The following is a 14,074-nucleotide window of genomic DNA, read 5'->3' on the forward strand; positions in this document are numbered from 1 at the left end:
GTCGGAAACATTTGCCTGGAGGATTTTAATGAGTGACTTTCTTACCCTTTCCCATACATATATACCCTCTTACCCAAATGTGAAAAGGCTATTCAGAGAGAAAAACCCTAGAGAGGTTTTCTAAAACACACACACCCATCTTTTGAGAGAGACTACTCCTCCTTAGTGAGAAATCATTGTAGCCTCTTCTCCATCCCTCTCCATTATCATACCTTGAGAGGAGATTTGTACCCAAACACAACCCACACTATTCAGAGTTAGAGAGTGTTTTGGAGTTGTGGAAAGCATTGGAAGAAGCCAAGGATGGCAATGCAACATGAGCTTGTTGCGGGATCGAGAACTAGGACAAGCACGGTTCGAGAAGCCTTGTTGGAGTAGGAGTTTGGAGGGTTAGGTACATCGGGTAGATTAGGCTTGGAGGGTCTCTTGCTAAGCCATGTATCCCAACTGATTGTCTAGTGGATCGATTTCCGCTTGGAGGCGGCGGAGAGGTTTTTCGCCGAGTTCTTCGGTTTCCTCTTCGAAAACACGTCTTGGTGTTTTCTGTGTTTGCATCTTTCTTCCCTACTTTTTATATTCCATTATACTGCTGTGTTGCTTAGTTTATGGATTAGAGTAGCTTTTTTATTCATCCGCTCACATTTACCTATTCCGCACTTTTATTAAGTTAGTGTAAAATCTATCGAGCCGTAACTTTAATTGGGGGGTCTAAATTGCTCTTGTGTTTTCAACACATTTCCGAGCTTTCAAACCACAAAGTCTACAAAATTCATCACATAGAATTCAAAAGAGACTATCACTTAAGGAGTTACATCATATAACTCTCACATCTCCTGGAACATAAGCTTGCAATCATGTAAGTTTCTTGAATTTTGCCTCATATTGTACACACAAATTTTAGTTGTTCAGAAACTTATGAAAAACCGGGATAATGTACACACCAATTTTAATTATGTGATTTGGAATCAAGCCTAATGTTACACGTCAATTTTAAGCATTAAGTAATTAAACCGAGGCTACACATTATGTTGTTTTTGTGCATGTGCTACATTTTCTCGAGCACAGAATCTTACGATATGCACTAAGGTGTTCATGATTGGTTAGTGAACAGTGGTGAGATAGTTATTTATGCCTTTCTCAAAAGGTTCAAGTCCGACAGTCAAAGACATGTGACTTCAAGATCAAGACAAAGTGATCAAAAACTGTAAACATCTTACCACACAACATGCACTACAAAGTTTTAACTAGTAAAGTGCAATAATTAAGCTCATCAAAGCTAAACAAAGTACACAAATATGTTATGTGAAAATAAATTGACCAACCTTGTTTTCAAAAAACCAAGAGAGTGAATACAAAACACAAATTACTTTCCTTTTTCTCCTTTTTATTTTATTTTTATTTTTTTTTTTATTTTCTTGAAAAGAAGAAATAAAAGCAAACCTAGAATGAAATGCATGAATGATATGCAATGCAAATTCTAGAAACAAAAAGGTAAAAGAAACCAAAGAACAAAGGTCACAAAAGATAAAGCAAAGAAGCACAAGGACCAAGAAAGCCAAAAGAGACTAGGGACACCGAAGCACACCAATTACTTGATGAAGTGTCTCAAACTTACTTCCATCAAGAGGATTGGTGAAGATGTCAATGTTCTGACGTTCAGTCAAGATATACTCAAAAACCACAATCTTCTTTTCAACCAAATCCCTAATGAAGTGATACCTAAGTTCTATGTGTTTGGTCTTAGAATGCTGAACAGGATTCTTAGAGATATCTATAGCACTAGAATTACCACAGTAAAGAACCATGGTGTCTTGTGGTATCCCATAATCACTCAAAAGCTTTTTCATCCAAAGATGCTGAGAACAACAACTCCCAGCAACAATATATTTTGTCTCAGCAGTAGACAAAGAAACAGATTTTGCTTTTTACTCATCCAAGCCATAAGATTGGCACCAACATAAAAACATCCACCAGTGGTGCTTTTCTATCATCAGCATTGACAGCCCAATCAGAAAAACCAGCAAGAGATAGATTAGACTCTTTGCTATAAAATAATCCATAATCACAAGTTCCACTAACATATTTTATGATTCTCTTAACATCATTTAAATGTGAAACCTTACGATTAGACTGAAATCAAGAACAGACACCAACACTAAAGGAGATGTCAGGCTGACTGGCAGTTAAATACAAGAGACATCCATTCATGCTTCTATACAAAGTGACATCAATAGACTCACCTGATGGATCAATTGTTAATTTTGCATTTGTAGCCATTGGTGTTCTAGCATGAGTAGCCTTGTCCAGTCCAAATCTTTTGACAAGATTTCTTGCATATTTTGCTTGATTGATGTAGATTCCTGACTCCGTTTGCTTTACCTGCAATCCCAAGAAATAAGTTAGTTCACCAACCACGCTCATTTCAAACATCGCCTTCATTTCATCTGCAAAAGAATGTGCAAGAGAATCATTAGTAGCACTAAAAACAATGTCGTCAACATAAATTTGAGTTATAATAAAACCATTTTTATTCTTTCTTATGAAGAGAGTAGTATCTAGAAATCCCCTTTTGAATCCATGCTCAGTGAGATATGCAGTTAATCTGTCATACCAAGCCCTAGGAGCTTGTTTCAAACCATAGAGGGCTCTCTTCAACTTGTAGACATCATCCGGTCTATGAGGATCAACAAAGCCCTTAGGTTGTTCAACATATACCTCTTCTTGTAACATCCCATTCAAGAAAGCACTCTTGACATCCATTTGATACAACTTGAAGTTTAGATAACTTGCTATGGCCAAAAGTATCCGAATGGATTCCAATTTTGCTACTGCTGCAAAGGTCTCATTAAAATCAATTCCTTCCACTTGTGTGTACCCTTGAGCAACAAGTCTTGATTTATTTCTAAAAACAGTGCCATGTTCATCTGACTTATTCTTAAAGATCCATTTAGTTCCAATCACATTTACTCCCTTTGGTCTAGAAACTAATTCCCACACATCATTTCGAACGAATTGATGAAGTTTTTCATGCATGGAATTTACCTAATCAGCATCTTGAATTGCTTCACCTTCAAGACTTTTGATCTCAATCTCATGTTATCATTCAGACTACCCAATATATTTGTGGCAGGATGATTCAATTTAACTCTAGAGGATGGACCTTTAACTAGAGATGTGGAGGTACCTTTCTGTTCAGATGGAGGACTGAGCTCACTGTATGCTTGTTGAGTGTCATGAACCGGAGTGGATGGTTTTGAACTCAATGGTACTGAAACTGTATCATTCAACAACAACAGCCCTTCCTCACTATGTTTCCCCACATAATCAGCAGGAAGTGAATCACCAACTTCTATAGACTTATCTTGAGTAGGAGTAGTGCTTTCTAAATGTGCTTCTGAACACACCTCATCATTGGTCACAACATTTGAAGATTCCATGACTGTTTTGGTTCTCAGGTTGTACACTCTATAAGCTCTACTAGTGGAAGAGTATCTTAGAAAGTATCCTTTATCACTTTTTGCATCAAACTTTTCTAGGTTCTCTCTATCACGTAGAATGTAACAGTCACTGCCAAATATCCTAAAATATTTGACACCAGGCTTCTTCCCTTTCCAGAGTTCATAGGGAGTTTTCTTGGAATCAGGTTTGAAGTACACCCGGTTGAGTGTATGGCAAGCAGTGTTAACTGCTTCTCCCCAGAAGGATTTTGGCAACTTTTTGTTGTGTAGCATGACACGTGCCATCTCCTGAATGACCCTATTCTTTCTTTCCACTATCCCATTCTGTTGAGGTGTCTTGGGTGAAGAAAACTCTTGATGTGTGCCTTGATCATTGCAGAAAGTAGCCAGCTTGGTATTCTCAAATTCTCTTCCATGATCACTTCTAATTCCGGCTATCACAGTATCTTTCTTAACTTGCAATTTCTTGCACAGATGTATCATCTTCTCAAGAGCCTCAGCTTTATCTTTCAAAAGCACAACCCAAGTATATCTAGTAAAGTTATCCACAACAACTAGAATATACTTCTTTCCACCTAAACTCTGAACTCTGGTAGGACCCATAAGATCAATGTGTAATAGCTCTAGAGGTCTTGAAGTTTGAACACTAGCTACAGACAGATGCTTGGATTTCACTTGTTTACCTATCTGACATGGTCCACAAATGCACTTGTCTATCTTTTCAAACTTAGGTAAACCAATAACGGCATCACACTTGGAAATCTTCTCTAATTGCTTATGACTTGCATGCCCCAACCGTTGATGCCACAAATCAACTTGATCTAATTTGCACGAAAACACTTGTTGTTTATGCTTGGTGTTATACCATAACAGTTGTCAGCTGTCCTTATACCAACACACATACAGTCACCTCCTCCATCAAGTATCTCACATTCATACTTAGTGAAGAGAACATTCAAACCATTGTCACAAATCTGACTGATGCTGAGTAGGTTGGCCTTTAATCCATCAATATACCGAACATCTTCGAAAACTGGTAACCCTGGAATGTCCACAGTTCCAATGCCTTTGATCACATATTTGCTTCCATCTCCAAAAGTGACTGTCCTAATCTTCCCTTCAAAGAGAGTCTTGAATAAACCTTTGTTTCCTGTCATATGCCTGGAACAACCACTATCCAAATACCAAAGACAAGAATCACGTGCCTTTAAGGCGGTTAAAGTAGTATAACATACATAACTCTTGTCACATGTGATTATACCAAGATACTCAAGGAAAGATTTAATAAAAACAACAAGGGGCAAAGACAAAAAGTAGACAAGTTAACATATAAGCAAAAAGATTTTTCAAGAATCCATGACAACAGGGGTGAAGGATCAGCTCAAAGATCAAAAGATCAACAAACAGAGAGCTACCTGCTCTGATACCACTTGAACGGTTTTTAGACCCTTTAACACAACCAGATTAACCTAGTTAATTAGCCAAGTGATTAACGTAGTCAAATTATGCAAAACTAGGTTATCACAATCAAATAATCATATCAAGTATATAACAGCGGAAAAGTAAATAACACAAAGATATGATGACCCAGGAAACCACACGATAAAAACCTGGGGAGGATTTGACCTAGCTATCCTCAAGGTAAACTTGAATCCACTATCTTGAAAGAATCGAAGTTCATACAATAAGACTTACAATCCCCCATGCTTGACTTCTTATTGTTACCCACTAGTAGAACTTACTGACACGACCATGTGCAAGCTCCAAGACCACGGACTCCTTCTTTCTTGGATTCTCTAGCAAGTACAAGCACACCTGCTTATGTATCTTTAAGCTCTAATGGCAGCAACTGAGTTGATCATTAAGGTGTAGATAACATCTCCTTCTTGAAAACCCTAAGCTTTGTGTAAAGGAAAGCTCCTTTAGATCTCACAAGTTATTTACACAAAATAGCAATATGAGCAACCTCTAAAACGTGGCTAGAGTTTGCCTTATATACCTAGGGCAAAAACATAAAACCCTAAATGTTTTAGGAGTTAGGGCTGAGTTGGAAAAACTGTAGAAAAACGCATTTATGCGAAATTCGATTGATCGAGCCTAAGCTTCGATCAATCGAGCCAGGCCGAGATGCACAGTGAATTCTGCATCAGCTTGATTCCAACTTTACATAAACAACACTACTTTGAGCAAGTCTAAACACGACTAAATAACTTGTTTTGATCATGGTTTGCCAACAATACATATTAGAGTTCTAAATACATGAAATCCTAAGTCTTTAGAACCTAAAAAAAAATAATAATAATATAGGAACCTCACCAAGAAATGATCAAATACCAGCATGAAAGATCTAACAGATGTGGTAGTCATGGCATATTCATCAAAGTTACTTGCTTCAAGTTTTTGATCCCTTATAATGTCATTGGTTTATGCAATCTAAGGCAGCATCTGATCTTTAATTCTCCAAATTGAGGCATGGCTCCTTCATCCACAAACCAGTCCTCCAAATTCTCCAGCATCCACATTTTCAAGACACGAAGCCAAGAAAATCCATTATGACAACACATCATTTTTCTTCCCCGGTAGAAATCATAGAGAAGTCTGGGGATGTTTAGGCAAGTCAACTGCTCAAAAGAATTGGCATTGGGCCATCCTTTAGTCACAATACTGATAAATTGAGAATTTTGAGGCTTGGGAGAAATTGATTAGCATCATCTTGGTAACTATAACCATCCAAGCAACTCTAGTTGCTTGGAGGAAATTGATCATCATCGTCTTGGTAATTGTAACCATCCAAGCAAATACAAGTCTTATAGCTTGTGGTTGGTTGACATGTCCCTCAAGACAAGAGTTGAATGTTGACTGAATGGATCACTTGATATCAAACTTAGTGACTGAAGATTGGTCAATTTTGAAATCCAGTCAGCTAATGCTCCTGCCAAGGTTGAATTACATGCCAACACCAGTTTTCTAAGGATCAACTTGTCCAAGCAAGTCTCCACATTACCATTACAACCTATAACAAAGCCCTTCAAGGTTTAAACGTTCGTTAAAGGCCCACTATTTGGCGTTTCAATGGACATATCTAAATAAATCTCATTCAGGTAGAGATGTCTAAAATTTCTTTGCCTTCTAAATAGAACTTGGCAAAGTGGTTATATGAGTTTATTTCACATCTCAAGTCTCCAAGTAAGAGCAAAAATGACTCTCCTCACGTAGGAGCCTTCTCTCTCGCTTTCTAAGCGATTATCTCTCGCTTAGGCATAGCCTTAAGGGCTTGAATTTTTTTCCTTTTTCTTTTCACAAGGATTGTCCATTCTGTTATTATGGTGGAGGAGGTGACTGTTAGCTTGGAGAATATGAAACTCATTAAGGAGAAGGAAGAAACTATTTCGATACATGAGGAGGCCAGGTTGCCTGAGATCGAGAGTTGTAATCTGAGTTTAATTGGCAAATTCCTGACTTGCAAGCCTTTTAATAAAAGGGCGGCAATGGCTACAATGAGGAGAGTATGGGGGATGCTGACCGGTTTGCAGATTATAGAGGTGGGAACGAATTTATTTCGGTTCAAATTTCAGATTGACTTTGATTTGAACCGAGTTTTGAAAGGGAGTCCATGGTGCTTCGATAATCAATTACTGATGCTCAAGCGATGGCAAAAGGGGATGACTGCTAGTAATGTGAAATTAGATTGTGCCTCTTTATGGGTTCAGATTTAGGGGGCTTCATTTGACATAATCTCTTCTCAAGTAGCGACTGAGGTAGGGAGTAGGCTGGGTACTGTGGAAGATGTAGAAAGGCGTCGAAGACAAGACATGCTGAATTTCTTCATGAGGGTTTGGGTTGCACTGCCTATTTTGAAGCCTTTGCAGTGTGGAGGGTTTATTGCAGATTCAGATGGTGTGCGTACATGGGTGAATTTTAAGTATGAGAGGTTACCTATTTTCTGTCATTATTATGGGTTGCTAGGCCATGATTTATGTCATTGTGCTAGTCACTATGTTGTGGAGAAAAATGAAGGGCAAATTGAGTATCAATATGGTGATTGGTTGAAGGTTGTCGGTGGATGTCTGAGATCACCACCACGAAAGGATGTTGCAGAGGAGGAGACGGGTGCGTGGAAGCCTAAGAATCTAGGAGATGATTTCTCTCAGCACAATGCTCAGGTCGAGAATCAAGGGATAGAACCAAATTTTCAGATGCTGAGTTCCAAGAAAAAAGGTTTGGAAGATGTTGAGGATAATTCAGTATCTATAGAAGCTGAAGATAAACGGGACTCTACTCCTACTGTTGTGGACACGTCAGTGAGCAACTTAAAATCAATTTCGGTTAGGACACAAGCAGATCAGGTTGATGGGCTGCATGGGTAGCATGGGCCGAAGAAGCAATCTACTTGGACTAGAATTATGCGTATGGACTATGGGCTGGGAAGTTTTACTAAAGCAGTAGAAGGTCCAATACTAGGGAAAAGAGTTAGTGAGTAGAACTCTAACCTTTCCCTTTCACGTACAGAGGAGGAAATTTAGAAAATTAAGCGTGAGAAGTTAACTTCAAATGCTACAGATGTATCGGTGAGGGTGGATGGTCACCCTTGCTAGGAGCAATGAAAATCTTAAGTTGAAACTGCCAAGGGCTTGGGAACCCTTAGACAGGCCGAAGCCTTTGCAAGATTGTGAGGGAACAAGCTCCCAATGTGTGTTTTTTGATGGAAACAAGATTAGATAAGGAAGGGTTTATTAGGTTGTATGGTGAGTTACCATACTCGAATAGGATTATTGTTAAAAATCCTGATATGGGTGGTGGGTTGGCTTTGATTTGGAAGGAAGGTATAGTAATTGATTTAATTAATTTTACAGCCAATCATATCTTAGTGAAATTGAAGGAAGAAGATGGTTTTGAGTGGTGGCTGACATGTTTCTATGGTTGGGCAGAAGCTAATCTGCGATATAAATCTTGGGAATTATTAGAGCACCTTAAGGCTTTTGTGGGGGACCTTGGATGTGTATTAGTGACTTTAATGCAATAACTCAATCTACAGAAAAGCTTAGTAAGAGACCACCTCAAATGAGCCAAATAGATTCATTCCAGGTTGCCTTGGAGTATTGTCACTTGGAGGATTTGGGGTTTAAAATCTATCCATATACTTGGAATAATAATAGACGGTGGTATGCAAACACAAAACTCAAGTTAGATAGAGCTGTTGCAACGAAGGATTGGCAAGACAAGTTTCAGTTATGTTCTGTAACTCATCCTCCCCTTCATGAGTATGACCATCTACCTATTGTTCTCCAAACACAGTAGCTGAAACCGAGAAGGGGTAAGAAAGGTTTTAAGTTTGAGGAAAATTGGTTGCTTTGGGAGGAGTGTGATGAAGTGGTGTCGGATGCATAGGTGTCTAGCGAGGTTGATGGCCATGGGTTGGAGTAGGTTCAATATAAAATAAAGAAGTGTAGTGAAGTTTTAAGGGCTTGGGGTTCAACTAAAACAAACCTAAAGACAGAAGAGATAAAACATCTTTAGAAGAGACTGGAAGTGTTGAATATGGAGGAGACTACTGAAGTATCAAGGGTTGAATTTTTGGGGATAAGTAAGACATTGGATGATTTACTATTGAAACAGGAAGTTTTTTGGGCTCAGAGATCTAGAGTGGCTTGGTTAAAACATGGAGACAAAAATACAAAATTTTTCCATTCAAAGGCCTCACAATGTAGAAGGAGAAATCACATATAGGGAATAAAAAATCTGGATGGTGTCTGGATGGAGGAAGAGGAAGAAATAGCTGTGGTGGCGGCTGACTACTTTGATAGTTTGTTTACTGTAGGTACATGTTCCCAGATTAATGATTTCCTCAATACTGTGCCCAACAAGCTAACCTCAGAAATGCAACAGACTTTGACTAGTGACTTTACAGCTGATGAGATCAAGGCTGCACTATTTCAAATGGGACCAACTAAGGCACCTGGACTTGATGGTATGAATGCACTTTTTTTCCAAAATTTTTGGCATATAGTGGGTACTACTGTAGTTAATGTTGTGCTGGATTATTTTAATTTTGGTATCATGGTTCCTGTTATAAATCATACCCATATTGTGTTGATCCCTAAAATAAAGTCTCCTTAGTAAATGTCTGACTTTCGACCCATTAGTTTATGTAATGTTATTTACAAGATTATTTCCAAAGTTTTGGCGAACAGTTTGAAACAAGTCCTCCCAAATATTATATCCCCTACACAAAGTGCTTTTGTTCTAGGAAGGCTTATCACAAGGCGGGGACAATGTTATCCAAGGCGGGGAAGGAAGTACTTATCAAGGCAATTGCCCAAGCCATCCCCACTTTTACCATGGGAGTATTTCAATTACCAGTGAAGTTGTGTGATGAACTAAATTCCTTGTGTGCTAAATTTTGGTGGGGTCAAGTTGGAAATGACAAGAAAATTCATTGGAAGAGTTGGGATAGCTTAACTCAACCAAAGAAGGAAGGGGGAATGGGTTTTAGAGATTTGAGGTATTTTAATTTGGCCATGCTAGCCAAGCAAGGTTGGAGGTTGTTGAAAAACCAAGAGTCTCCACTATTTAAATGCTTTAAAGCCAGATATTTCCCTTGGTGCAATTTTCTTCATGTGAATGACTCATCTAACAGCTCTTTTGTTTGGAAGAGCATGATGGCTGCCTTGCCAATTTTTAGGAGTGGGTGCTGCTGGAGAGTAGGAAATGGTGAGTCCATTGATGTCACAAAAGATAAATGGATCCCAAATTATCTTTCTAATAAACTACTACATCTGGTGATTGATATGGAAGAGGGCTAGAAAGTGTCAAATCTTATTGATTGGGATCTTCAAGGGTGGAGAAGAAATATATTGATGGCCAAGTTCAACAGGGATGAAGCTGAGGCTGTCTGTAGAATCCCCTTGAGTTGACGGGTTGTGGAGGATTGTATGGTATGGTTGCATAGTAGGAGAGGTGAATATATTATTCGGTTTGGGAACCGTTTAGCAAGACAGGTGCTAAGGGCTGAATCTTGGGCTGAAGCATCAAATAGAAGTGGCTGGTTGTAGCAGGTGTGGAGAGCTTTATGGAAGTTAAAGATACCGGGAAAATTTGGCTGGAGAGCTTGTCATGATATACTTCCAACTCGGGTGAATCTTGCAAAGCGTAAAATAATTTTAGATACTTTGTGCCACTGTTGTAAGAGTGTACCTGAGGATGCTTTCCATGCCATATGAGGGTGCAGTGCAGCAGAAATTTCAGACTAACCATATTGATTTTTTGCAGCTTTTTGAAGCTTTGGTGGACAGATTATCAACAACTGAGATGGAGCTCTTCCTTGTTTAAGCTTGGCTCATATGGAATCAAAGAAATGTGATGGTGCATGGAGGACAAATGAAGAATCCGTGGTGGTTGACAAATCGAGCAGCGGAATTGCTAGAAGAATATAAGAAAGCTCAAGCAAATTTGGTGATTTCAAGTGCAGCACTAGGCAGTAGCTATTGGAAGCCTCCTCCACAAGATGTTTATAAGCTGAATTTTGATGTAGCAGTATTCTCGGACCTGAATTATTCTAGAGTAGGTGCGATGATTCGAAACTTTGATGGTGAGGTGATGGCTAGGATGGCAGCAAAGGGAGAATATGTATACAATAGTGATGATGCAGAGGCATTAGCATGTCGAAAAGCCTTGGAATTTGCTATGGAGGCCGGATTCTCAAATCTGATAATTGAGGGTGATAACTCAAATGTGATGAGAGCGATATCGAGTACTGAACCAAATAATTCTTTCTTTAGTCATATTGTGGATGATATTAGACATTTTATTTCGGGTAGGCAATTTGTTGGCTTTAGTTGTGTAAGAAGGGAAGGAAACATGGTGGCTCATTCTTTAGCTAGATTTGCTAGGAACATTGTGGAGGATCTATATTGGATGGAGGATGAGCCCCCACCTGCTGTAGATGCTTTGCATTATGATCGTTTACATATTAATGAATGAGTGATGGATTTGTTCTTAAAAAAAAGAAAAAAGAAAAAAAAAAAAAAAACTTTGTCATAATAATATAGCGGAAGACATCACAAAAGCAAAAAAAAAAAAGAGTCTCCAAGTATGGCAAATTACCAACCAACATTGGAAGTGAATCTAAGAAAGTACATCTCAACTCTCAAGTCCAAATACTATAAATGCAACAATATGAGCCTCTTTTATTGACAATAGTTCTAAGAAACATACCTATTTCTTGGCTTGGCAAATCTCGGTGTTAAAATATGTTAGGACATATGTGTTTCACTTGTTAAGAACATATGTCGTTCTTTTATGTAATTGGCTAATCATTTGACAAAATGCACTTTACTTGTAATTGGGTAGATCTAAGATGTGTTTAATACTTCAAGAAACATGTTGTTCAAGTCTAGTATTAAAGCCATGAGGATTGGACCAAGAAACAAGTGAAGAAGGGCTATTCATTAAAGTTGGACAGATAGCTCGACAGCTGTAGACAGATAGCTCGACACCTCTTGACAGCTAGGCTATCTATCGAGATCTTCAGTTGATTGTTATCGCAATCTTGACACCTCTCGACAGCTGGTGGATCGATCGAGAAATCTCCTGTCTCCTCGATAGCTCATCGACAGCTTCTCGACAGCTTTTATCTGTCGAAGTTTAAAGCTCGACACCTCCGCTCGATCGATTGAGGTTACGGGAATTCAAGTTTCCAGATCTGAGTTTCGGCCCAAGCTTATGTATTTGTGTAGGGTTTCTTTTCTCACAACCCTAGACCTATAAAGGCTTATTTTAGAGGCTATCATATAAGAGAATACAAGGAGAACATATGCAAAATGTGACTGATGCCTTATTCTCTCTAAAAAAAGCTATTGCGTCTTTGCGCCTTAGGGTTTTGTAATCAAGTGCTTCTTGATCTTCATTGTTAATGAAGTGAATAACTTTGCAGCCAACAATATTCTTCTAGTTGGTGATTAAGTCACGTACTGGGATCCGCGCAATTGGTTAGTCACGTATTGGGATTCATGCATCAAAGGGTGGCGTTCATATATTGAAGAGTTCAGAGGTTTTGAAGTGGTAGAAGGTTTCTGCTGTGAGTTCATCTACGAGGATTGTAGAGTCTAAGGACAAAGGTTTTGTACTAGATCTGAAACTTTTCTTTACTATAGTGGATTGCTTTTCGGAAGGTTTCCCACCAGGTTTTTTACTGTGAAACTAGTTTGTTTCATTGGTTTTCCTGGGTCATCATATCTTGTCTTATTTATTTTTCCGCTGCATGATTTTGACATGATATTGATGTTTGATGGTTTTAACAAGTTTTATTCATAATAAATCTAATTAACAATTGGTTTAAAACTTGTTAATTCTATCAACTGGGGTCTAAATTTCCCAACAAAATATATCCATTAAGTTTTAATTTCCTCAAATATTTCACATTGGAAATATATATATATATATATATATAATTGTCTAATATTATATTTTTTATAATTCAATAGTTGAGAGTGGAGGGACTTGCATCCGTCGGTATTTTATAAAGCTTTGATCAAGGGGTATCCAAAGTTTTTTTTTTTTTTTAATAATTTTTTAATGAGCGTGAAACTCATAATAAATGTATGTGTGCATTAAACATGCAACTATACCTTTATGTGTGAGTTATTAAAAAAAAAAAAAACTTACGACACTAACAAAAAAAAGCCGAGGTGATGATGCTAGTTAAATATATATTAATATAAATAATTTTTTAAGGTGATAAACTCATTTTGATAAGAGAGACCAATTTTTGTTTGAACTTTGAATTGACTTAATTGAGTGATTGTCTTTGGTGGTGGTGTATGAATTTTTTGAATTGGATGTGACCTAGTAATTTACTTTTTTGTCCTCCTTATTTTATGTTTTTAAAACTAGTGTAACTATTTAGCAAAAGCAAATTTGGCAACACATCTTTACTCCCTATATCATGTATAGCTAAATGATAAGTTTGTTTCATTTAAAATTTTGTAGTTAGAACATAATTTTTTTTTTTGAAGTTAGTCTAAAATGTTGGAAGTGATGTGTGTCCAATTATTTATAATTGGACATAGTTTTTAAAGGTTGAGAGATTGTACATAATAGAGGAGAAATTATAATATCCTCACTGAGGACTGTATAATTTCACATAATAGAGGAAGATGATAGATAAATTTGACTAAATTTTTGTTTAGTGTTTAAGTCTCTATTTGTCTTTTTTAGAACAACCAATCTATATCTATATATTACTAAAAGCTGAAGCGTAGCATTTAATGTTGCTACGCTCCTGTTGAGCCACCTCATCCTCCACGTCATGCTTTTTAAAAAAAAAAAATCCTTTTTTCCTTTATGATTTCTCTCTATTTTTTATTATTATTATAAAATAACTAAATATAGATCATGGACAAACATGTTGATGCACTCTATTACTATTCAGCCATTACCATTTATTTGTCTTAAATGCTAATGTATTTTGTTCTATGATCAATTCTTAATGCTGGTCTTTAGTCCCCCAACCAGCCCCAGTCCATTTTTAGAAGTTTGTCCTTTCCTTTCTTTCTTATGTGCATCTCCTTCCTCATATTTGCATTTACCTTTTACCTTGAAGGTGACAAAAATTCCAA

At 37.6% G+C, this 14,074-nt stretch overlaps 2 protein-coding genes across 2 annotated transcripts; both read left to right on the forward strand.

The window, feature by feature from the left end:
* The first annotated feature begins 6,781 nt into the window (after positions 1 to 6,781).
* On the forward strand, positions 6,782 to 7,174 carry LOC112032186 (uncharacterized). The gene has a single exon (XM_024064946.1). It carries the CDS (start codon positions 6,782 to 6,784, stop codon positions 7,172 to 7,174), a length of 393 nt encoding a protein of 130 aa, XP_023920714.1.
* A 3,643-nt stretch (positions 7,175 to 10,817) lies between these two features.
* Positions 10,818 to 11,438, forward strand: LOC112032187 (uncharacterized). The gene has a single exon (XM_024064947.1). The coding sequence runs from the start codon at positions 10,818 to 10,820 to the stop codon at positions 11,436 to 11,438; it is 621 nt and encodes a 206-aa protein (XP_023920715.1).
* Positions 11,439 to 14,074: the final 2,636 nt, after the last annotated feature.

Source organism: Quercus suber, unplaced genomic scaffold (assembly GCF_002906115.3).
Source record: "Quercus suber isolate HL8 unplaced genomic scaffold, Cork oak 2.0 scaffold_417, whole genome shotgun sequence".
Classification (NCBI taxonomy): Eukaryota; Viridiplantae; Streptophyta; class Magnoliopsida; order Fagales; family Fagaceae; genus Quercus; species Quercus suber.

Coding starts and splice junctions, on each gene's coding strand:
- LOC112032186 (XM_024064946.1), top strand. CDS start 6,782: ATGGTGGAGGAGGTGACTGTTAGCTTGGAGAATATGAAACTCATTAAG.
- LOC112032187 (XM_024064947.1), top strand. CDS start 10,818: ATGGTGCATGGAGGACAAATGAAGAATCCGTGGTGGTTGACAAATCGA.